The 25,887-nt window shown below is 42.3% G+C and overlaps 1 protein-coding gene across 7 annotated transcripts in view; it reads left to right on the forward strand.

Annotated features, from left to right (window-relative positions):
* Nucleotides 1–25,887, forward strand: part of CUX1 (cut like homeobox 1) — a 271,634-nt gene that overhangs the window by 183,499 nt on the left and 62,248 nt on the right. For 2 of the 7 annotated variants that reach the window (XM_064677781.1, XM_064677782.1), the window contains exons 10-20: nucleotides 606–710; nucleotides 3,284–3,472; nucleotides 9,128–9,186; nucleotides 14,292–14,340; nucleotides 15,348–15,444; nucleotides 16,565–17,236; nucleotides 18,199–18,264; nucleotides 19,598–19,699; nucleotides 21,911–22,737; nucleotides 24,146–24,311; nucleotides 24,980–25,036. In XM_064677781.1, coding sequence (XP_064533851.1) covers nucleotides 606–710; nucleotides 3,284–3,472; nucleotides 9,128–9,186; nucleotides 14,292–14,340; nucleotides 15,348–15,444; nucleotides 16,565–17,236; nucleotides 18,199–18,264; nucleotides 19,598–19,699; nucleotides 21,911–22,737; nucleotides 24,146–24,311; nucleotides 24,980–25,036 — 2,389 coding nt within the window. The remainder of the gene's footprint in view (nucleotides 1–605; nucleotides 711–3,283; nucleotides 3,473–9,127; nucleotides 9,187–14,291; nucleotides 14,341–15,347; nucleotides 15,445–16,564; nucleotides 17,237–18,198; nucleotides 18,265–19,597; nucleotides 19,700–21,910; nucleotides 22,738–24,145; nucleotides 24,312–24,979; nucleotides 25,037–25,887) is intronic. The other 5 variants (XM_064677785.1, XM_064677784.1, XM_064677783.1 and 2 more) reach the window with 5 other exon arrangements.

The raw sequence follows: 25,887 nt of genomic DNA on the forward strand, positions 1-25,887 counted from the left end.
CCAAGTCACAGGCTTATCAGCTATTGCATAAATCCTCAGCAGTTGGTAACTGAGCTGTGCAAAATTGTCACTTCAGGGTTAAATATTGTTGAATAAACAGACCTGCTGAAAGAACAGAATCTAACAGTTCATGTTTGGGGGAATAATTACTGCAGAAAGACAGCCCACAACATTGTATGTGTGTTTGAGAGAGTGGTCAGAATATCTTTTAATTCAGCATTTACCCGTGAGAATTATTCCCATGAGGAGCCTTGCAATAAAATCTGCTTGGTCTATGAGAATAGAAAGAAATTGAATAAAAAGACTCCATTTCCACTTGTATTTATTCAGTCTGGGAAATTCAGTGGGCCGCAGCATTAGTATCAGCAGGGGATTCCTTGCTCCTAGCGTTAAATTACTGTCATAATCGCTCAATTATTTCTTCCTTGTACTGTTTAAAATAAAAATCCATCACATTCTATGTTTTTTTCTAACATTTATTAGGTTGAGTGTTTAGGAAAATCAATTATATTCAGTCAGGCATGAATTGATGAATGTTCTTGTAATAATTGTCAGTTGTTAAACTGAATGTACTTTCTCTTTTCACCCCTTTTCATTTCCTTCAGAGGGCAGAGGTGGCTCAGAGAGAGGCAGAGACCTTAAGGGAGCAGCTCTCATCAGCTAACAAATCTCTCCAACTTGCTACGCAGATCCAGAAGGCACCTGATGTGGTGAGAGAAAATATTTACTGACTCTTACAGGTTTCTGACATTCCTGCAGTACAGCTCTTTCAATTTATGCTCACAGCTATAAAAATAACTCTTTGGAGTCGTATTTTAACTGAAATGGAAGGGTGTTCCTTTGGGATTGTGGGTGGGTTCAGCTTCTGAAGGGGTTGGTGGCTGGAGAAGACCCCGGGAAGGACAGAGGCCACCTGGCTCTGTGGTGATCCATCGCTCTCCGGGGCTGCAGGTCCAGGTGGATAGCAGCAGCTCTCAGAAATTATTTCATGTTGCTAAAGAGCATCAGCAGAGGAAAAATAGAGGCAGCAAACCTGGAGGACCAGTGGAGGTGTGGAGCTTCAGCCCAAAGGGACCTGCTTTGCCCAGAGCTCCCTCTCGTTACCCTCAGTGTCTGGGCTGCCAGAGGAACTGGAAATAAATTTGAACTCACTCCAGTTTTCACTGGATATATCTAAAACTGAGAATTACACCTATAAATCCAGTGAAAGCAGCTTTGAAAATTGAGAAGACATCCTGCACTCCTGCTTGTTGCCTCCTCTGTGTGGTTCTAAATAAAGGCAGCGCTGCCGTTTGGGGAGGTTGGCAGTGCTGACTCTGCTGGTGGGACCTGCAGGCACCCAGAGCTGCTCCAGGACTCCAGCTGGTCCTGGGTGAACAGGTATCACAGATGAGCAGCCAGATTAGTTTGAATTTTGTTTGCCAAAGGAGAAATAGGAGTATTTAAATGTAAATATGCAATTAAGTGAAATGTAGTCTACTTCTAAGCAGCAGATTTAACAAACAAAAGAAATCATTGCTTTTTTTTTTTTTTCTTGCAAGCCATACAGGGGCTTGACACTGATAGCAGAGAAACACATGGTTGTCTTTAAAAATCATTTGCAGAGAATGAGTAACAAACCATAAGTCCTCCAGATCTGTTTGCTTGTCTATTAATACAACCCAGCATTTTCTCAGAGAAGTCAAAAGACAGACAAGTAGGCTGCAAAACAAAAAATAAAAAGCCTGAATATCACTTGTAACTCTGAATTACCTGCCTCTTCCTATCTCATGTCCTAGTCTTATCATTATTTTAACATTAGGTCTTTCTTGTATTTAATAGTACTTCTGCACTTCATTTATATTTAATATGACAACTACTGCAGGATGAAAATGATCATTATCTATCTTATTTCAGACTCCACGTTCTAGTCTCAATAGGCACAAGCAGCAGATGATTATACAACTTGTGATGTTTCATGCAAGCAAATTAGAGGTTTTTTCAAGTTAAAAGTATAATTCAGTATAATAGGAGAGTGTTGTTAACTGCTGTTGGTACTTGCAGCTTTCTCAGAGTACAGTGGGGTGTAGTCACTGAGAATCAAGATAAGTGTTTAGAAGATATGGAAAAGGGTATTTTGTTGTTCCTGTATTCCCAGAAAAGCGGATGTGGAATATATTTCAATCTGCTGCAGTGTCATCTTGAATTGTCAGGGAAGTGTTTGGGTGACAGCGTTGGCGGGTTGAATTCCCAGCTCTTCCGCAGGATCCTTGGTTTAATGCTCACCATCACTGTCTCTCCTGCTAAATGGATTCTCTCCTACTTCACTGGTGTTTCTGAGGAACAGCCATTAACCTCTGTAAGATGCATTTTAGGCTCTTTAATGGAATGTGTGTTCGTGGTTGGGCTCATGCTCCCCACACATGCTCAAGGGTTTCCTCACGTTCTTCATGGAAGAGGTTTGGAGCTCTCCGATGTGTTACAGCTGTTGATCTCTTAGCACAAAAGGAGACAGAGAGATGGTACAATTAGTTTCTGTTATCTTTTCTGAGTAGATCTGCCTCCTTCTGAACCTCTCTCTCCTCTCCAATTTCTTGTCCTCCTGGCAGGTCAGTCTAGGGAGGAAGTTTCCAACTTAAGGCTGGATTTTTGCAGCTGTGGGAAACTGGAAGAAGAAAGATTTAGGGAAGAGAATTTCTGAAAGTGGTGACCAAGGGGAGAATGGCCTTGTCTTAGAGCTGTCACATTTATCTTCTTCCCCATGGAGGGATGCTTGCAATAATATTAACATGAATGATTTTCATGCGAGGAGCAAGTTCATTGGAAGTAGCAGTTTCGGGCAATTTTTGACAATTTTGCCTGAAACGTGCACTGTGCATTCAGAGAGCCACAGGCACATGGCCCTGCCGTTCCTGATTAAGAAATTCTGCTCCATTACTTCGGAATATTTTATCTGATTAGTATTTTGTAAGCACAGATTTTCATAGTTGTCAAAGCATTCGGGCTATTAATAATAAATAGAACTAAATAGAATCCTTTGACTTTCACGGCTGCATCTTTCCAGTGCACTTATGAAATGGGGGAATTTATTCTCTCTGTTATCCCTGTTTTCCCTGGGAGCTGTCCTGGGCAGTAGAAAGGCTCATCTTCCAGTTTCACGCAGTCAGTCATGGGAGTCCCACATTTAGGAATTGTCTCTGTTTCTCGTGCCACCTGATGCCATGCTCGGTCCTTGCCAAACTGCCCTGAATTCAGGCTTGTTGCCTTTTTTAATGTCTGTGGTCTGCTGCTTTGTTCCCATCAGGAGCAGGCCATCGAGGTGCTAACACGGTCCAGCTTGGAAGTAGAACTGGCTGCGAAGGAGCGGGAGATCGCCCAGCTTGTGGAAGATGTCCAGAGACTCCAGGGCAGCCTCACCAAGCTGAGGGAGAACTCCAGCAGCCAAATCTCCCAGCTGGAGCAGCAGCTGACAGCCAAGAACAGCACACTCAAAGTAAGGCTCAGTTCTGTGCTCAGCAGCTCGTGATGTTTGTAACAGATACAATGATATTGGGGTTTGCTGGTGTAAGTCTGCTGTGGTTCTGCTTCTTCAGGATGCTGCTGAATTCTGTTTTCTGTGGCATTCATAGAATCACAGAATGGTTTGGTTGGAAGGGACTTTAAAGATCATCTAATTCCAAGCCCCTCCCGTGAGCAGGGATGTTTTGTATTCTAAGTGATCACATTTCTTTTAAAAATCTGAGTTACTCAGTTCTTATTGTCTTGAAATGTGTTTTTGGAGAACATGGGCTACCTTTAGAATTAAACCCACCCTCAAACCCCAACATTTATTGACCATGGATACGTAATGAGACAGCTGAACTGAAAAGGCACAGAAAATCCTTCTAGGCTTTAAAACTTCTAATTCCCATTCCAGTAATTGGTATTGAAGATTTGCCAGGAATGTTTATGGTTTATCTTTAAATTTACCTGCTACCCCTTCCAGTTCTGTCCACTGGAAAAGGGAAATGTATCATTTAGAGCACAGAAACAAATAAAATCAGGACATAGAGAAGGCTCTTATCCTTAATAACCATTTCATTATTTTTTAACTCTTTGCTGCACGATAATTCCCATTTATAATTAGTGGTCTGGTGCTATGCTCATTTGCATACAGCACTGCACTAGAACCAGAAGGAACAGCTAAGAATTTTGTGAGTGACCCTTTTACCTTCTGCTTGGGCAGCTTCACTTTCTTTGTGCTGAGCCCCCACAGTTGTGATGTCTCCGCGAGCACGAGGAATGTTTCCTGCCCTGTGGGATGAATCAGTTTCCTGTAACTCCCCGTCTCCTTCATTGTTCCACCAGCTCGGAGCTCCACAGTGTAAACAAGATAAATTTATCTATTCCATTAAAGACTTGGTAGCTTTGCAGGTTTGATAGTCTGAGGGTTTTTGGAGAGCAGGAGGCTGATGGTACCCACTCAGCTCTGACTGTGGCCTGGGCAGTTCAGCTCTATCAGAATGATTTAATGTTCAATTGAAACTCTTACAAATTGCTCTAATTCTGACATTTTTTAAGCAGTTACTAGTTTTGCTGTGGTGGAGCATAATTTACATGGAGAGATGTCTGTTAGGAATGGAAGCTAAAGTGTTGCAGTCGGTGCTTTCTGCATGTTTTAAGCCAGCTTTGCAGAATTTTTATGAAAATTCAGTGGAGCAAAGGACACCTATTATGTAACTATATTGACAATATCAGTCCCTGCCCACCTGTCACCATGTGGGCACCACTTTTATTGAGGGTGAAAAGAGCTGCCCTGGTTTTAAGGGACACATTTTGCTGGCTACGCCCATGTTAGAGGGTTGGGGGTTTTTTTCTTTTCCTTTTTCATAAAGCCTGATAGAAAATATCTTGAGTCCTTGCACTTGACAGATTTTCTTGGAATAAAGCATGTTCCTGGTGAGGTCAGTATTAGTTTAGCCATTAACTTCAAAGGGAGTAGGATCATAGAAATGACAGAGCAAGTCTTTGATTTCCATTTCAGTAATCTCCTTCCATTTTCTCATAGCCTTGCCCAGCTAATGCTCTGTATTTAGCTTTCTGTTGATAGTGTCTGATGCAGTGCCTCTATTGATAAAGTTTTAGTCATTTCAACCCTCTTTAACCTTATTTGTTGCAACTATAAATATAGTTCAAAGTACTTGCTTTTACCCCAAAGTGCTGGGAAAGCCTGGGCCAGAGCTGTGTTGTACCCAGTACCAAATCTCAGTGACAATGTGTCGATCTCAGGTTTGATTATGGAGGAATTGCTTCAAAAATAACAGAGATGGTAACAGTTGCCTCCACAAAAAAAAAAAAAAAAAAAAGAGTTTCACAAATTAAAGCAATGTTCTCAGCCTGTGTCTTGGGGGAATTGTTTAATACTCTATGACTTAATGAAACAATACAGAAATACTTCCAAAATTATTGCTTCTTATCTTCATCTGATCTAATAATCAAAACATGTCCTCTAGTAACAAGACTTTTCTAACTCTAATTATGTTAACCCTTTGTGGGTGTTAGAACATCCCTGATACCCAGTTAAAATACAGCACAGAGATACATCAAATAGCCCAGGTTAATTAAATGTGGGCTTGTTAGTTTATCACTCTAAACTAAACTACAGCATTAGTCTAATGATTTTTTAAATGTTTTAAGCCCTTAACACAGCCCCTGCTCTTTACCTATGACACTTAGATTAAAAAGACAGTAAAGATTATATTTTTGAAATAACATAAGAGAGGACCCAATCCATGCATGCTCTGACATGGGTTCATTCATAACACAAATGCAAGACGTCTTTAACATGGAATATTTGCAAATTTAACATGCAGAAATGCCACCAGTTCATCCCTTCTGCCCTCTGGCTCCTGCATTTTCCTGTGTTGGAGGTCATTAGAATATATTTTGTCTGAATTAACCAGGTTGATATTTAGTGTAAGATATTAGTTCCTCCAGATTGTCTCACAGCTTGAACCTTTGTTATCCGGTGTTCTGTGCATTTTACAGGGTTCTTTGAGACAATTACCATACTAATACATTTTAAAACAGTCATTGACTGGGAAGATGCCAAGTGCCTAAATGGTCTGCTTATACACAGGCACTGCATCCTCAGTTGTTAGTTTATATTGTTTAGTGAAGTAAACATTTAGGTGCAGATTTTCCATGGCAACAATCTCTCTATTAGATCCTTGGGAATGATGGATATATATGTTTTTTATACAATTCAAAGTAAAATATTGCTGGTTGCCATACTGCTATAGCAGCATGTGAGTACCTGAGAGTCCAAAACAGCTTCATTCTGTCAATATCTGTTTTTTTCTTTATTTTTCTACCTGTGTTTTGTACCTAAATTTTACTTTATCAGGGTATAGCTTATCCCTGCACAGAATTACATTTAATATAGATTGCATTAAAATGGGAATCATTAGCTTTTCTGTGATTTATGTCTGTCTCTACAAAAGGCTGTTTTCTTAGCATATCCTTGCATAAGTAACTAACATGTTAATCCAGGATATTGTTTGTTTTAAATCTATTCTGGTACTTTTTGTTCCAAGGACTACTATAAATAACCAGTTATCCCTGCTGTAAAAGCTCCTCTGCTGTAGACCCAAAATGTTATGAGCCACAGAGTTAAGGAAGAGGTGAATTGTGGTGTGTCTGTGCTGTGGAGCACCAAACAGAGTTAGAAGCAGGTGGCAAAGTGACATGACCGAGGAGAGCAGAAGGATGTCATGGGGCGTTTGGCCGCTCCTCCCATTCCCTGCATCCAGTTTGGAAGCTCTCAGTGGTGATGCTGAGTCTCCTCCCAGTACCAAGGGCTCCCTGGTTTCATTTAAAGATCCCTCTCCAGCCTGATCTGGTGCATTAAAAATTCTGTTTGGATTCCTTGTTAAAGTAACTCTGGCTCAGCATCGAGCTGTAGCTCGAGCTGCTCGAACTCGTGGCACATTGTAGCTGGTCCTCCTTAAAAATCAGAGAACTGATGTGGCACCTCAGGCTCTGGGACTACATAGTACATTCCCACAGTGACATTTCAACACATGTTGGAGGTTATCAAAACCTCCAACATCCTTAATATTTATGGGATTTTCCTGGTCACATCAACCAGGATTTTCCTCATTAAGTCAAGTATAGGGCCAAAACACCTGTAGCACTGTGTCTGCTCTCTAAAGCAGAGTCAGTGGTAAGTCAGGACGTGTCAGAAGAAACAACTAAAACTCGTCTTATATATATATTCCAGGTGGAAAATATTGTTTTAGCTAAAACAGACACGTTTTTTTTCTTTTTAACACAATGGGAATGACTGCGCAAGTCACTGCTGGCTGAGGATGCTGGCACACGAGACCTTTTTAAGAGGCCACTCGTTTCATCAGTGTCCCATAGAGTGCAAATTCCACACTGAGCAGCAGTTCCTGCATCCCTGTGACGAGCAGTGGTGGTGATCCATTAAGAGCTGCTTGTTGAGCAGCTGCCAGAGCAGGGCCCGTGTATTCCTGCCGGGAGATGCCTCTTGTCAGCAGTGACTAAGGATGGTGGATTATGGCATCAAACAGCAGGAACAGGAATTGAAGAGGGCTGTGTATTGATAACGTGGATGTCCACTTTGTCACTGCTCTTTAATATCCGTGCTGATGGCAAGGCAGAAATGTCAACAGTGTGTGAGCTGGACAGGGCTGGGAAGAAAATCCTTTAAAAGGTGGAATATCCCACAAAGCCCCACCACGCTGCTACCATGTGGAGAACCCTCGTTTAAATTGGACAGGTTGAGGTGGGTGATACCCACACAGCAACTTACTGGGGAAGGCAGCATAGGGAACAGGTTCCCAATTCTATTTGTTGGCCTGTGCCAGCCCTGCCTCCACACACCCATAGCTGTGCTGCTGCACAACTTTGTGGGGCTGCATTTGAAACGGGTTTGCTAAAATTATCCAAGTTCCCAATAGCCCTCCCCTGCCCTCCTGCAGTCAAGAAGCAGCCCCAGAGTGGGTGTAGGATCTTGAATTCCCTTCTCCCCTGAAGGCAGCCTCTCCTGGACACAAAGCCCCATTTTTCTTTTTCATGTCATGTACTCCTTTCCTTTTCAAAGCAGACACTCTGTCTTTGAGGTGAGGCGTCCTTGCGTTATTTCTGTTTCCCGTGACCTTTGGGATTCTGTGACAATTTTAACACCAAAAATATAGTGTAACAGAGCTAGCCTGAACTTATCCATGGAAGTTGCAAGCCAGTAAATTCTGTTCTTTGCTTAGATCAGGTGTGTCTGCGCTAAGCAAAGAAATTGTTAGTGGGAAATTAATGTGGCTTCTGCAAGCAACGTAACGGCATCAATTATGTATCACTATGTTTTAGGCCTCCTGAAGCATTTATCCTGTAGTGATGAGCACTGTTGTTGGGAGCTGGGTAAGGTCCAAGTGTGTGGCATTGCGTTCTGGATTGTGTCAGGGGGTTTGTTTCAACGTTTGTGGCGTCCTCACACCGCAGAGGAGCCTTTGAGACCGCCCGGCGTCAGGTAGACCCTGAGCAAAACGACCTGCTGGGCTGGTCTCAGTGCTCCATCTCCAGTGTGTGTAATCACATTAGTTATTGCAATAAGTAATGCTTGTAAAACGACCTGGTACAGCTGTTGTGTTTGGGCACGAGGCATTGTAGAAGCCTTACAAGCCTAAGGCGTCCCAGTCAACAACAGCTTCTTCAGTCTGTTCTTTTTATCATGTAGATAAGGTTATCAAGAACTGTCCTATTAAGAGCAGGGTGTGTGCCAAAGCATCCTGCTTGTTTACTCAATTTCCCAGTTCCCTGAAAAATTCCGGCTGCCCCATTTTTTTGATACCTTCCTTCCCCTGATCTCTTTATTGAGCACACGACAGTGACGTTGCAAACAGCCAAATTGGGACCCACTGAATTCTGTCATGCTTGGCACTCTGTAAACAAAGGATGAGCGAGGTATAATTGTGTTTATGTTTAATTGGTTATAGTTTGTTTTCTAATATATGTAAATTAGGTATGAGTCATTAACCCTCACTTGTGCGCTGCTGTATATATGGAATAATTTGAAGATGATTTTGAAAGCCTGCAGAAAAGAAAAAAAAAACAATCCAAATAATTAAATCCATCTTCTTTCTTTTTAAAGCAACTGGAAGAAAAACTGAAAGGACAGGCTGATTATGAAGAGGTTAAGAAAGAATTAAAGTAAGTGTTAAATGCTTACATAATTTTTTCACAAACTCTAACAGTGCTTGTTAAATGAAGCCACAAATCTGTGTTCTTGGAACAATAAAGAATTCAGTCAAAACCACAATAACGGGGAATTCGGGAATATTGGCAGAAATTGCATCCAGAACCAGTGGAACTGCTGTATCTGAGGGTGCTTCTTGTGGCAGCAGAGGATCTCAATAGCAAATAATACACATGTCTGTGAAGAAAAGCCACTGAAACTATTGCCCACAAAGGGAAAAAAGTTTGAAAGTCTGTGGTATTTTAGGCTGACCACCCTAAAAATCCCCAGCCAACAGCTGTGTGTGATGTGGACCAAAAATTTAATGCAGAGCCTTTGGCCATGATACCTTTTCTCTGCTTCTGGCAGCCAGTGTTCAGCACTTACCAGTTTAGTGCTGGGCTTGTCTCACTGTATATTTTTGCTAATATATTGTGGTTTTAAACTAAAGCCACAAACAGCCTCTTCCTATTTCAAGGGATTTTCTTAAGAGACTTAAAAGAGCCTCATTTTAAACTATAACAAGATAAGCTGTCAGGTTCAGAAGAGAACTTTTTTGACTGGAAATATGTTTGGTGTCAAGGTTTAAATAACTGCGAGAAAGTCCCATCTCTTCTTTCATCATTCTGGCATTTTTGTGTGTGCTTTAAGAAGACTGAAATAACCCGTTACCTTGTTTAATGAGGTATTTCAGATGAGGCTGGTAGTCATGTGCTTTTGTTTACACATCCCTGGAGAATATGGAAAGCAGCTTTGGATTTGCAAGCCCCAGGACTTGCCCAGCCCCTGGTGCTGATATATTCAAGCCAGGCTGTCTGTGGTTCTGGTTCACAGTGGGTATATAGTTTCACTTAAATTAAGTGAATTGACCATTTCTTTGGTCATTATTCCTGATTATTAACTGGTCTTAAAAAAGCGTCATGGTTTTAGTGATGGGATAAATATGTCCATGTTCTCTCCTGAGTTAAGGAAACAGCTTCAGATTTCAGCCAGTTTATGCCCTCATACGTAAAAGAGTGAATGGGAATTAGGCCACAACCTTCCAATTTGCTAGATGAGATACCAAATGTAAATGTGCTGAGACAGCAAATGGGTTTTGAACCCTACCTGGTTTAATGCAATGTGGGTGGGATACAACAGGACTGGGGCTTTAAAGCCAGACTTCTGGTGCCAGGAACCCAATGTACATACCAAATACATTTAGATTTACTTTGCATTTGTACTTTAGATACAAACCCTGTATTCCTTGCAGTATTGCCTTTTTTTTTTTTTAAATTAACTTTATTTTTTACAACACTGACTCACATGAGGGCAGGAATGGGAAGGCAGATGAGAGGTCTGGGAGAAGTTGTCACACAGGAGGGTTCATACAGTGTTTCTGCTCAGGATGAGCCTGCAGTGAAATAGATGGGAGAATCCCCTGGGTGGCCCTGGTTGGGTGCCAGTAAATTAACCCTGTTCTCCCAGCTGTTACAGCTTTTATATGCCCTGATCTGCCAGATAGCTTGGAAGTGACCTGGGGTCCATACACCATCCTGCAGGATGGTGCAGGGGGTTAAGACCCTCCATGAGAGCACTGAAGATATTTGCAATGCTGCATCCTCCAAGCAGCTCATTGACACCACCCCCTCTGTTCCCATCTAATCCAAAGGATGTGCTAAAGGCTAAATGTGCATCACCTGGCAGCAACAGTCTGATCTGAAGTGAGGCTGTTGCTGGAAATGACTGTGAAAAGTCTTTTGCTGTAAATCAGAATCCCTCACACTGAATCCTGCCACACCTGTCCTGTGCCCTGAAACACTGACAGAAATTAACTGCTTATAAGATCTGCACCAAGAAAAAAGATATCTTGTCAGAAAGTCAGAAAGAGAATATATTTCTCTGGGTTTTTTGTCACTGATGTGTTTTCCTTAATCCTCCCCAGGATATTAGAGGTATTTTAGGCTGAGGGTTCTCAGTATCAGTCAACATCTAACCTTGGGGGAACTCAGCTTGGGCCCATGTCAAGATCTGGGATGGGAGGATTCTTCACTTTCTGCCTTGACTTTTGTGCCCAATGGCTTTTAAACCTATTTTTGAGATCTGAGAGCTCTGTGTGTCCTTTCAGTTCCCTCTGGAGTAGCACGACAGCGCTGACCCTCCTGCCTTTGCAGTCAGGATCAGACGAACAGAAAGTCGAGCTGTCCCAATGCACACTTTGCTTTGCACTAAGATCTTTCAAGTCATCTTAGATGTGCAGATTCAAGTCACAAGATCATTCCTTTAAAGAGCAGGTAACTGATCTTGAGCCACAGATTGAGTCGAGATCTCATGGGCAAAGATATTCCTGGAATCCAAAGAGGAAACATTTTGCTTCCTCATATTCCTGAGGAAAATGTCTCTTTTGTGACACATTTGAAGAGTAATTTTTGACATGTTTAACTTTCATATTTTTTGAAAAAAAAAAAAAAATCTGCTGGAGTGAATAATCCTCTTAGGACAGTTGGAGGTGCCATCAGCTTGATTTTTAGTATATTTTGGGTTGTAAGTATATAGGAAATTACCTGTGAAATTGCCAGAAATCTAATTGAGGTCGCAAAGAATCCACTTTAGGTAGGCAGAGGTCAGTAAGTTTCCAGCCAAGTGCCTGCTCCAGGCTCACTGGAAATGCAGGTGCTGCAAGGATCAGGATCCTTCCTAAAGGTGCTCAGAACCAAAATGCATCAGTCGAGCAGCCTGTGCAAGGAGAGGAATGGCAGGATCAGGGCTTCAGAGCCAGGCTTTTGGTGTGGAGAACCAAATGTACACCCTAAATAGGTTTAGGGTTACTTTGCACTTCTGCCACTGTCAGCCTGGTTCTGGAGGCTGCACACTGTCCCCTGCCTGCTCCTTGGGGAGCGAGCAGCTTCTTTTGGTTTAGCCTCATCCAGGAGGAAGGTGGTTGGGATGCTGCTGGACTGCTCCGAATGGCAAACCAAGTGTGGTAAGTGGGGCTCACTGGGAGAGCCGTGTCACAAGTGCTGCTGGTCTGAAGTGAAATGGGAGAAGCACCTGGGAACTGCCTTGGGAAGTTTGCCACATGATAATTTGCTGTTACAAATTGGGATTCTTTTAAATTCAGATGAGTTTCCTCGTTTGACCGTCATGAGGACTGTGCATTATGATTTGCTGTCCTTGCAGAGGCCATCCCCTGCAGAAGCCCTGGGAGGATGGAAACAGTGATTTGCCAGTGACTGGGGTTTTCCTTGCATGAGTCTCTGGGCTTTTATCTCCCCTGGCACGTTGGAGTCCTGGGAGACAGAGCTGTGCCCCTGAAGGGGTGTCCTGAGAAACACTGGCTTTCAGCAGTGATTTGCAACCTGAATAAACACGTCTGTGTTGTCAATATAATGTCAGGCTCTCTAAGAACTCGAGCCATTAGTGCACAATCTGTGTCTTTGACTGGCACAAGTCCACTGATAGCAGAAAAGAAGCCCCTTTGCACATGGGTGAGCTGCTGTGCCCTCGTAGAGTCTTAACAACATTGCTTTATGTACCCTGTATAGGATAATGGCCCTACCCTACAGCCATTTCTGCTGGCAAGACATGTCATCCAATGCTGCCCATGTCATGAAAGTCATTACCAGAAATTAATAGAAATGATTCTGTTAATCATTGTATTTTAGGAATGCCTGTCAGCATTAACACTGTATGCAGTGAGTATGCACAGATGCAAAATGCATCAGGTTTCTGTCTCAGAGTGACCTTTTTTCCTTGGATTTGCTATGACTTTGAGTGACCTTGAATGGCTCAGAGACCACTGATTTCCAGAGTGTCACTTAATGCATATCTGACTCTGGATTAATGCAGGGACAGGTTCATAGAGGAGCTGGACACCACGTGGTCTGAGGCATTAATGGGTGCCTGGTGGACTCCTCGTGGTATCCAGAACAAGTCCCTGTGTCTTATTACTGCCCCTCTGCCTTTTTTTGACTCAGTTTCCACATTTTATAGAACCACAGAATGGTTTGGGTTGGAAAGGACCTTAAAGCCCATCCTGTTCCACCCCCTGCCATGGGCAGTGACACCTTGCACTAGACCAGGTTGCCCAAACCCCATCCAACCTGGCCTTGAACACTTCCAGGTTTGGGCCATCCTATTTTGGTACATGATCCACAACTTTTAATACAGTTTGATACATTAATAAACGGATTCTCATTGCCTCACAAAGTTCCTGGTGCTTTATACATGAAAAATGCTATATAAACACTATCTATATCTGTTTATGTGTTTTTCTTCACCAAATGAATGTTGTCTTTGTACAATAAGAAGCTGAAATCATTTATTGCTTCAGTCTGAGGAAGTTCATGTCCTGCCTGCAGCAGGCTGATTTAAAAAAATTTATATGACAAAGCACAGTAATAAGTTTGGATTCCTGTAAGATTCTGGTTTGCCAGATGAGACAACTCTAACTGAAAGCCTTTGAAGGGAGACGTCCTTTGACCGCTCAGTATTTATATAAAATATTGACAATGAGACTATCAGATTCTTCTCCTAATGTACTTATAAATATTTGGATCTTTCATATTTCTTAAGAAATATTGTGCCATTTTGTCTTCCCGTTGCCACAGAACGAGGAGGTTATTAAAATGAAAAACTGCCTTTTACCCTGTAGTGTCTTGGTGGGGAAGATTATTTGTGCATATTTTCCTTGCTGGTGAGCTGGTGTATATTATATAAAGTGCTGTACTGTGGTGGTGATTCCCCTGTTTTGTTGCTTTGCTACGACTTCTTCATTCCCTCCCAGCTTCACAGATAAATTTATATCGCTTCTGACAGCTTAAAATGTTATATCCTTATTAACCTTTAAATTTACGCTTTAAACTGGCCTTGTGGGATTGCATATGGAATGATTTAGATGACGCTTGAGAAAATTTTCTTATCCAATAACTAGTTTGAATAGTTATTCTATATTCATTATGAGATTGTGTTACTGCAAGGAAAGTTGTTACCACTTGTAGTGTTGCTGGAGAACAGGAAACGATAATGTTAATGCTCATTAGTGGAGTCATTATGGAAAGGAGAAATAGAAAATAATTTTTTTTTTTCCTGCCTTCCACAGTATATTGAAATCCATGGAGTTTGCACCATCTGAAAGCTCTGGTGGGCAGGTACTGAACCTACTTTTGTTGTCTTACCTACTTCAGCAATTCAGTTAATTAACAAAAATTGTGTCTTGCAATTCCTTGGCGTTGGCATCGACAGTTTCCTGTTGATGTTGAGACATATGGGTCGATCATTGTTTTTCCTGATGTTTTCTTCTGTAAAAAGCTGAACTGAACATTTTTTGCCTGTTAATTTCTTTTAAGTGGGCAAGGACAAAGTGATATTTCAGCTGTGCTGGAGTGAATAACCAAAATGTTGTGAAGTTGAGTCATTTAAAGATACTAGAGGCAGTGTACAGGCAGTACGCTGAGCAAGGACTTTGGCATTTTAAAGTATTTATTAGCCTTGAAAATAATGTTCACAAAAGAAAACAAACCTTTGAGTACTGAGAAAGATCTGACATTCCAGCAAATTAATCTTACTTAAGTTTAAAGGTTGTGAATTAAAGTCCTGCTTCTGAAATCTGAACTGAATATCGATATCCTGGGATTAATTTTCTATGAGTTTTTTAATGATCAAGGGTTAGATATTGAGGGGAAGGTAAATAGCAGGTTTCTGTGGCTGGTTTTATTTTTGAACCAACTGTTTCTGCTGAAACACAGCATGTCAAGGAAATGCTTAACTTGGGTCAGTTGACCTAGAAGGAATAATATAATCTTAACTCCTGTTTTAATCAGATTAAAAGAAGTCTACAGCTTTTAAACTGAAAGTGTGCCAGGACCATTTAAAAATAAGTAGGATTAAGAAAATGTTCCGTTACACATCTCAAAATAATGCAGAATTGATGAATGATTTACAATGGAAATTAAACAGTGAATCTCTTCCACGGCTCATGTCGGGAGCCCGGAGTGATTCCCGCAAACCCACACCCAGTGAATCCCTCCCTGCGTCCAGAGAGGAGTCGAGCACTTGTGTTTTTTTTTTTTTATTTTACTTCTGAAATCCTTTTTAGTGCCTGAGTGAGCCTCTCAATGCTTTTAGAAACAAAACCTCCCACTCTGGTTCTCTTTAGGATGCATCCAAACCGCTGGAGGTGCTGCTGCTGGAGAAGAACCGCTCGCTGCAGTCGGAGAACGCCACGCTGCGCATCACCAACAGCGACCTGAGCGGTAGGTTGACACGATTTTTGGCTGTTCTGGTTCACTTGCTGTCTTGTGACGGGGTGGGAGGGCTGAGTGAGAGCTGAGTGTCTGAGCTAATGCATGGCAGGAGGATTAAGAAGCAACAGGAACACTGAATAACGCTGGATTTCTGTAGTTTTATAGGCTGGATAATAAAGTAAAACTTGGAGAACTCAGAGAGTCCATAAAGGTTGAGGAAGAGGCATTACAGGCTGTACCCAGTGGTAGTGTTTGAGGCTGTTGTCTGTTTTGGGAACAAATCTGTGGCACCACAAGTCTCTTCCCTCCCCACCCCCCCCAGTGTTCTGCACAATGTTTGCATGTAGAACATAACCTCCCTGTCTGATACACTTGGATGTGCCACCAGCAGGTCAGCTTGGGAAAACAAAATCCTTTCTTTTTGGCGAAGTGTGTTTGCCGTTCCGCTTTCCTAATGTGGGCTTTTACATCTTGTGTGCACATTTTTTGAATGGCAAGTCATGGAATTTCCAGATACTCGAATGCTTATGGTTTTTGCAGCTGGAAGAAAGTTAAAAGTTGCCACTGGCCCTGGGATTACTGAATTCTGAAGTGTTTTATGACTTTTAACTGAGTGATCTTGGTGCATCCACCTAATGGTGATTCCTTTATTCAAATTGGTTTGTTCCAAAATGTAAATGTTTGCTGCATTTGGGTTCAGTCAGGTCCAATGAGTCATGTCTTGAATGAGAGACAACAGAGAGACTTTCTGTCTGTAACTGCATTTATTTAACTGTATAACTGCACTTCATGTAACTGTTCTAGTGTTAATGTCTGTAAGGGGGATTCTCCAGGCTGCAACATACAAGAAAGGTGCAAACATGAAATGCATGTTGTTTGTTTTGGGGGCCTTGTTTGGCTTAAAAAATTTCAATTATGGAAAAAAAAAACAAAAACAAAACCAAAAACCCACAAAACCAAATAAAAACAAACCAAAACCAAACAAAACCAAAACTCCCACCGCCACTTCATTGGCCCGTGTCAATCTGCACTTTTTTTTTTCCCTTTGCGGGGCAAACTTTGCATTTTTTTATCTTGGTTTTTCCCTCTTTGACCCCCCATAATGCATTATGTTTGACCTTCCTTGTAGGGTCAGCCAGGAGAAAAGGGAAAGACCAGCCTGAGAGTCAGCGTCCTGCAACCTTGCCGGCCTCCCCTCCTTCCCAGTTGCTCCGCAACGCGGGGGAGCAGGCTTCCAATACTAATGGTACACACCAGTTCTCACCAACGGGTTTAAGTCAAGACTTTTTCAGCTCATCCCTGGCGAGCCCCAGCTTACCCCTGGCCTCCACAGGAAAATTTGCACTAAACTCTCTCCTCCAGCGACAGCTAATGCAGTCCTTCTACTCCAAGGCAATGCAGGAAGCAGGAAGCACAAGCATGATTTTTCCAACAGGTCCATACAGCACAAACTCCATATCTTCCCAAAGTCCATTACAACAAAGCCCGGATGTAAATGGCATGGCCCCGTCTCCCAGCCAGTCAGAAAGTGCTGGGAGCATCTCTGAAGGCGAGGAGATAGACACGGCCGAAATTGCACGTCAGGTGAAAGAGCAGTTGATCAAGCACAATATTGGACAGCGGATATTTGGACATTATGTGTTGGGACTGTCGCAAGGGTCTGTGAGCGAGATCCTGGCCCGGCCAAAGCCATGGAATAAACTGACTGTGAGAGGCAAGGAGCCATTTCATAAGATGAAGCAGTTCCTCTCGGACGAGCAGAACATCTTGGCTCTGCGCAGCATCCAGGGTAGACAAAGAGGTAAGTGCTCTCCTGCCCAGGGTCTCGCCCCCTCCTCCTCTTAGCTCCAAATGGTACCGATTGGAAGCTTCCCCCCGTGGGGCGGTTTGCGCGTTGCTGCTGTTCTCACCCAAATCAGGTGTCAGGTACAGAAAGTTCAGCTTTGCAGCACTCGAGCAGGTTAGTATCTTTGCTTATGCTTTTTTTAGATGCTGGCTTGTGCCTGTCAGCAGGAGCAAGCAGCAGGGGCACTCGCATCCCTCACTTCCCAAGAGCTCCGTGTCAGAGCTAAATCCAGAGTGAAAAGGGTCAGCAGCTACTTGGGGTATCAGCCCTCAGAAATAATTGCAAATTTTTATTTGGGGTTGTTTACTGAGACCAGGCTTTTGTTGTGTCTTGTGTGATTATGTTCTTTTTCCCCAAAGTGTTGTGACAAAATAGGGTAGGTGATGTATGAGATGAGTAATTAAAACACAATCCCAGTTTAAAGCAGCTTTGCATATTTAAGGCAGCGATTTTAAGAGGTAACATGCATTTCATTGTGATTCATCTTAAGACTGAGATTTACATTTAGAGAAACTGAAAAGTAAGTTGTTTACAGTCAAGAAATATTGGAAAGGACAGGCAGGGTTTTCCTAGATTTTGTTTAATTGGAAGCACACACTGTTAGATTTATAATCTGTTCTTCCTTTTGATGATTGTACTTGAGGGGATTATCTGCCCATCTTTAACCTCTTCATTTTTGGTATCTCTAGACATTTATTTATATCTGTCTAATCTCCTTTCCGAACATAGCTGTAATCTTTATTAACAAATCAGCCAGCCTTGCTTCTTCCCAAGTAGCCAGTTCCTCCGGCTCAGGCAGGGCCCCGAGGGGCCAGGAGAGCTCAGGGACAGGCTGCCAGCTCCTCATGTCACAGCCCGTGATGTCAGAGCAACCATCCCCTGATTGTTTTGTTCTTACCAAACTTGTTTTTCAACAGAGAATCCAGGCCAGAACCTGAACAGACTATTTCAGGAAGTACCGAAACGAAGAAATGGGTCTGAAGGTACGTCACAGGCAGGTGTTTTTCTTTGCAGTCCATCCCTAGGAAGTGGAGTGTGCTTTAGCTGTGTGTTTCCTTAAAACTGTGCAGTTTGATTCTGGCCTGGAATCTGATAGAAAAACAGACAGTAAGTATAAAACAAACCATGGGTTAGATGAACACTCTGCTTTTTCTAATTCTGCTGCTGCTGTACTAACGTAACCCTGTTTGGACAGTTTTTCCACTCCCATCCTCCCTGCATTTGCAGATAAAAAGAGATAAGTGATAGAAGTGGCTTTATAAAATCACCAGATCTATTTGCTATTCTTGTGATTTTGGAGGGAGAAAGTTGCACAGTTACACCAACAATCACATACTGCTTCTGCTCTAAATTTACTTCTTTCTTCTCATGGGGCTTATGCTGACAAATTCCACTTTATTACACTGTTAAATTAGTGTGATGCTTAGTTCAGTATTGTATATGAGAAAGACAAGATAAGTGAACATCAGATTGATATATTATCACTGAACAGGAAGTCTGAACGTTTTTCTTCATTACAGATTAGGTTGCAGAATTTGTCTTTTAGTAAGATGAGGAAGAAGAAAAAACTAAAGCAGGGACCCCAGAACTCTGTTAGTATTTTAACTGCAGTCAGAAATTATCTAGCTCACTTACAAACAATAATCTCATAATGAAAAATGCAGTTAAGTGCAGTAGCATTCATGGTTTTCCCTCCTTCTCTTCCCCTTAGAGGTTAAAAAAAAAAAAAAAAAAAAAAAAACAAAGCAAAAGCAAACACTCAGCTCTTTACCTGGAGAGTACTTCAAATGGTGTCTGCGTTTAAATGACTCTTTCCCTTCATGTATTAACCTCTAGAAAGTTAAAAATTAGTTTTATCTAGTTACTTTTTAATTCTGTTTTGTGCTGAATGTATACTCATCTTACTTTGCCTAGCAGCTGATGCCATTTTTAAGTTGATTCTTGGGCTTATGTTTTTTAGCTTTCTTCCTTTCCCTTCTTTTCCCTTCTGTTTCCTCTCCCCCTCCCAAAAAAAAAGAAAAAAAAAAGAAAAGGAAAGAGAATAGATCTATATATGTTGCCATAGAAAAGGAATATATGACTAGGTAGTTCTTCCTCTGATGTTCTCACCATTCCAGGGCAGCTAGAGACAGGCACAGAAAGGATGTTTTTTCTTTTATTAAGTATTTTTGGTGTTGTAAATGTTGGTAAAGGCCCTGTGTAAGCTGTCCTCAGGTCATGCTGGCCGTGGTATCAGTATATCCAGCGTGTCTTTGTGTTACAAAAACAACCAGATCAAAGTTTTCCTGGTGTCATTAGTTCTGTTTTCCTCTCCAGGTAATATAACCACACGAATCCGAACCACAGAGACTGGCTCTGATGAAGCCATCAAATCCATCCTTGAACAAGCCAAAAGGGAGCTGCAAGTACAGAAAACAGGTACGGCCTCGATTTGTCTCTGGCTCCTTCGATTTCAGAACTTAATTAAAACAATTGCCATGAGCTTTTTGGTCAGTTAATTATATCCTTAAAACCGTCAGTGTAGGTGTGAAGAGCTTTCTTGAGAGGTTTTATTATTATTTAGTGGAGTTGTTTCTGTGTCTAAGACATCCCAAGTTAAGGTCACACGTGTCACGGCGTTTTGGGGTCTCTGCTCTGCTCCCAAGGGAGTGACACTGTGGGATTTCTGAACACCTTCATCCCTGTGCAGAGCTCTGCTTTCTTTGCAGCCCTCCAGACCTGCAGGGGCACCCACAGAACCCTTTCCTCTCCCAGTTTGCTCCTTGGAAAGGGAATGGCTTCTGCTTTCTCTTTTCTTTCTGACTCAGGCCCCAGGGACAGAACTGCTGGGAGAGGGAACTGATGGATTGGTTGGGGTGAAGGTCACACTCGAGACAGCAATTACCAGTCACACAGCACCACTGTACATCCTGTACCCAGATTATTATATAGGCAAACTCAGTTCTGACTGTTAGATGACTTTATTTTTGGTTACAGAATGTATTCAGTGAATGAACTGGCAAATCATTTCCCAAAAAATCCGTAGTTTGTCTTATCCTGAGAAAATTTCTCATTGTATGCTGTCATGTAATTAACATTTCTTCTGTTCCATAGCCCTCCCAGCTTTAAAAGAGTTCCTAGTACTGCTAGTGGGCTGAAGTGGAAATTACTGTGCAATACTTCTGTTTTGTTTTTTAAAGTAAATACTGATTTACAGTTTGGGATATTAGTCTTTTCTTTGAAAACTAAGTTAATCTCATGGCAGAATATAAAAGACTAGTTAATGTATGACCTAAATAATACGACCTTATACAAGAAATTATTGCATAGAGAAAAATATGGGTTGTGTGCAGGAAACTGCAAGCACGTTATTCAGTAACATGTTTCATCTGAGAACCTCAAGACTTCCTTTCAAATATTAATTCAGCCTCAAAACTCCCTATGAAACCAGCAGATAAAACAGAAGAGAGAGTCTCACTGTCTTTTTTTCCCCATTTTTTAGCTTTTCATGTATTTTATAATGCGTGACAGGAAGGAATGTAGGGAGGCAAATTCAGAAATGGATTCAGATGAGGCATAATAATATTACCAGAGTAATACACAGCATGTTTCAAATCTTATTTCGCTTTCAGGCCACTTGCAGTGTGAGGGTTCCCTGCTCCTACCTGGTGCTTCACTTTCCCTGTTCTCTGTAGAGTAGCTTTCAGAGGAATTGGTTTTCAAGCACTGGGGACCTCAGTGGAGACGGCCTAAAATAGAAGCAGATGCCATTGCAAAAACCTCCTGGCTCTGCAGAGATAATTCCCCACCCACGTTCCAGTCTCTGCTCATCCCCAACTGCTACAGCACAGCCACCCAAATCCTGGTTCCCCACTGGAATACTGCATTTGGGGGTTGTCTCTGCTGAAAGCACCCGTGGCTCCATCCCAGAGCTTTGGATAAGGCAGGGGGTGATGACCAGGTGTCAGCCTGGCTTTGGTAGAGCTGTTTATTTCAGTGGCTGAGACCATGGAACAAGAAAACAGGAAGCAGGAGCATATTTAGCTTGTCAAATGAGATGATGATGATCTCTTCCTAAAGTTCTGGCTTTGTTGTAATTTGTGTGTTATGTTTGTGGAGTTAAAAGGACTCACCTTATTTATACTGTGAGAGAGTATTAATAGTCTGTCCAGGTGAATGCAGCTGTGTTCAGTTCTGTGTGTGTGTTAGATTCATTTGTGGAGAAAGAGAGAAGTGAAAGGTTAAATAACTCTATAAATACAACCATAAAATGTTATTGACCACTTGGGGGTGGGGGAGGAAGAGGTGAAGGCTTGATTTTCAAAGGCATTTATTTGAAAATTTTTACAATGGTGGAAGTGCAAGTGATCCCAGACTTGTGCAGCTGAGTCTGTGCGTGCAAACATCCAGCACTTTGGCAACTATCAAAATTTTCCAGTGAAGGACTTTGGAAATCTTACCTTATTTTGAAAAGTGCAAATCTTTGCTTAGTGAAAACTCCTCCCTCCCATCCAGAAATGTATTTCAGCCCTTTCTTTTTTTTTTTTTTTTTTTTTTTTTTCTGTCTGTCAGGGAACTGTTTACAGTAGCACGTGTTGAATATAAAGCATATTCCTGTGTTGCATTTAGTCTTTTGGTTGTTTTTCATAGCTGAGCCGGCTCAGCCGCCTTCTGCCTCTAGCAGTGGCAATTCTGATGATGCTATTCGATCCATTCTGCAACAAGCCCGACGGGAAATGGAGGCACAGCAGGCTGCCCTTGAACCTGCCTTAAAAACACCACCTTTATCTCAAGCTGACATTTCTATCCTGTCCCCCAAACTAGTGTCTACACCTGCAATGTCTTCGGTTTCCAGCTATTCTCCTTTGGCCATATCCCTGAAGAAACATTCATCTGTCACTGATTCCAGTATCTCTGCATTGCAGAACCTCTCTGGGCTCAAAAAGGAGCCTCAGGAGGCACCTGTTTTAGAGCTTCACGGAATAAGTGATTCCGCCCAGGGTATGTTGAGGCATGTTAAAAATGAGTTGGGACGTGGTGGTGTTTGGAAGGACCATTGGTGGAATACTGTGCAGCATGAGAGAAGAAATGCAGCTCTTCCCGAAGATGTAAAAGTTGAGGAAGCCAGTGGTGGAAAAGAAAAGGTCAGCAATCAGACTAGGCCAGATCGTAGCCAGCTCCAAGGACCGTCTTCTTCCGAGTATTGGAAAGAGTGGCCAAACGCGGAATCTCCGTACTCCCAGAGTTCTGAATTGAGCATGACTGGGGCGAGTCGCAGTGAGACACCACAAAATAGCCCCCTCCCTTCATCCCCTATCGTGTCCTTGTCCAAGCCATCCAAACCTTCGGTTCCTCCACTGACACCCGAGCAGTATGAGATTTATATGTACCAGGAGGTGGATACGATAGAGCTAACGCGGCAGGTCAAGGAAAAGCTAGCAAAGAATGGCATCTGCCAAAGGATCTTTGGGGAAAAGGTAAACAAGTGGTTCTCTCTTGTGTTGTCAATGTGCCTTCTGCTCCTTACGTGTGTGCCGAGCCCCGTTTAACGGAGGGGGATGTGCCACGTGTGTCTGACAGAAAAATGTTTTTGCTTCGTGTGTTACGTATTTAAAATGAGCTCACAGAGGAAAGCATTAGTTTCCCCGTGTTTGGGAATTGCAGAGGTTTTTGTGCAGAGGTTGGCTTCAGCCACTTGGAATTAGAAACGGGGCCCCGAGTTTAGAAACCTTGAAAGCTGAAGCAAACATTATTGAGGCTCAGTACTTCATGCTTAATGTAATGAATTCATGGAATACTTGAGCAATACCATTGTCATGACTGGAGAGTCTTAAATTTGTTATGAGTGAAGATTATAGACACAAGAGCATTTTTCCTTTTTTTTTTTTTTTTTTATTGTTTGGAAATGTGCACAGGGGTATTTAAACAAACACATGGAAAATCCCCTACCTTTTCTTAGCCTGAAGTCAGGAATTCACATTTCTTATACCTGGTGCTTGGTATCTCAGTGTGCTCTGAGGCCCTTTTGAGCAATGTTTGATTACAGATACACGAGGCCTGATAAGGCTCCCTGAAGTTCTCACGCTGTGGGCCCTAAGCCTTGAGCACGTGGGATTTTGAGGGTCCCTGACCACCAGAAAACCCCTCCCAGGCTGTAAGAAGTGTTGGACATTTGCTGTTTCTTCTTCCTATAAAGAATTGAATCAATGTAATGGTATTATAGGAGCTGGCATCGCACTGTTACCTCCGCACTAAGATGTAAAATGAAAAGCCTGACCTCTCGGGGTCATTAAAGATCCCGTGGCAGTTTTCATTAAGTATGATTTTTAACTCCTCTACCTGTGCTGAATTCCAGGCAAGTAATTGCATTCTGCCTGTCTGAAATCCCCCCTCCACTGCAGTCGGCTGTGTTCTTAAATATTTACTTACATGGAGCAGCCACTGCTACAGGTGAAAACACACATCGTTATAATTCATACCCCAAAAATCAACCAAATATAGGCCTAGTCTCAAAAGTCCCAATTATTTTTGTTTGAGAACAAAATACGTGCCAATCATTGCCTGTTTCATCTGCCTGTGTGTGCCTGGACTCGGTGTTTTTCCTGTTAAAGCTGATGAAACTATCTGACACGAAATATGAAAAGCATGCAAATCCCGCACCAGCCTGCTGCTGTCCTGATCCTGCAGGAAAAAACCCACCTTCCAGAAGGAAAAAAAAAAAAGGCATTTCCATCTGAGTATCTACAGATGTCATTTTTGCAATTTTCCTAATTGTCCACACGAACCCAATTTGAGCGATGCAGTGAAAGGAACCCAAAATGACTTAAATTACCCCCTTTCCACTTCCAGTGTGTTAACGTGCCGTTCTTGGTTGCTTCACTTCAGGTATTGGGGCTGTCCCAAGGAAGTGTCAGTGACATGCTCTCCAGGCCAAAGCCATGGAGTAAATTGACCCAAAAAGGCCGAGAACCATTTATTCGTATGCAGCTCTGGTTGAATGGTGAGCTGGGACAGTGTGTCCTGCCCGCACAAGGGCAGCAACAAGGACAAGGTAATTAAAATTCCACTATGTTGTTTGAGTTGAGGAGGAGGAAATTTTTTTTTCTTTTTTTTTTTTCTTTTTTCTTTTTTTTTTTTTTTGGAATTTGCAGTAAGCCAGCCTTGCACCGGTGCTGGTCCAGGCCTTATGGAAGTGGCAGCATCCACCCTGGCAGCCCAGCCAGTCCCTAAGGGAACGTGCTGGGAATGTTTATGAACGAAGCGCTCGTTTATGCATAATTGATAAGCAGCAGTTATCGAGTTCCTGATTAGGGTGATATTATCTAGGCATGAATATGAGACGTAATTCCCAAAAATTTTGGCCAAAGAGCTGGAAAATGTTGCGTGCTGTTTCCTAGGGCTGCATAGGGGATTTGGATTGTCCCAGGGAGAATATCGATTGCTGTCTCAGGAGGTGAGCTAGAAGAACTAAGCTCTAAAGGGGGAATGCTGTGTTGCAATTACACTTTTATTGTGGCTGTCTCTTACCCTAATTCCCATTGGCACAGAAAAGCCAGGCTGGAGTCTGGCCTCGGTCGTACCTTTATATGCCACTGACTTAACTGAGCAGAGAGCCCTTGCCAAGATCAGTTTGCTGTTTGTTGAGCCTGCTTACTGTTTAGTTTGTGGTTTGGCATCTCCTTTTATTGTTCCCTGATTTTCCTCTCCTCTCTTATCTAGTCCTTCACTCTGTGACATCATTACAGGATTCCCTACAGCAGGGATGTGCAAGCTCAGGTAATCAGCTGGTTTCAATGATTTGCTCTGAAATAATTCTCTGTGCTTTTGTTACATTTCGTTTGCTTTGATGCCAAGAGGTTTCTCACATTGTGTTGTATCATACAGGAGTCCCTTCAATTTTTTTATTAACGCCTTTAATTCCTCCTTCTCTCCTTGTTGCTATGGCAGAGGTAGGGAGTACACATATTTAGCTGCATATATTAGGTAAAGAGACTTTATGTGATCTTGGAGATCATTGGCTCAGTAGGGGGTTTTTTTGCCATAGTTCAGCTTATCAATGTGACATGTGACAATGGCTGTAAAACAAGCCCTTGGTTTGTAATGTGATCCACATACTGCAGCTGCCTCACTCGCTGGTAGGTTTTTTTCCACTTTCCTTTGCACAAAATCTGCTTTGTTAATTCCAAGGTGGGGAAGACACAACGTTGTGTCTTTTTCAAGCTTCGTTAAATATTCCAAGCTGACCTTTTTTTTTCTTTTTTTCTCCTTTCCCTTTCCATTTACAAAAAAAAAAAAGAAAAAAAAAAAGCAGATGCAGCAAAGCTGAGTGTCAGAGAAGTGAGTGGCTGAAGGTTTTAGAAGATGGCCACAGGATGGGAGGGAGGCTGGAACAGACCAGAACAGCTGTGTTCCTGCTGTTGGATACCAAACTCTACCCACACAGACTTTTACCAATTATATGCTTCACTTGACACAAACCACTCAGGCTGTTTTGTACTCTAGAAAAATGCTCATGCCCTGCTCTGTACTTACAGCCAGTGCCCTGTGTTGGAGAATTGCTGCATTTCAGGATACAGAGAGGGATGATTTGTGCTCCTCTTCCACCTTTCTGCTATTCTGAAACACTT

Source organism: Pseudopipra pipra, chromosome 21 (genome assembly GCF_036250125.1).
Source record: "Pseudopipra pipra isolate bDixPip1 chromosome 21, bDixPip1.hap1, whole genome shotgun sequence".
In the NCBI taxonomy this organism is placed as follows: Eukaryota; Metazoa; Chordata; class Aves; order Passeriformes; family Pipridae; genus Pseudopipra; species Pseudopipra pipra.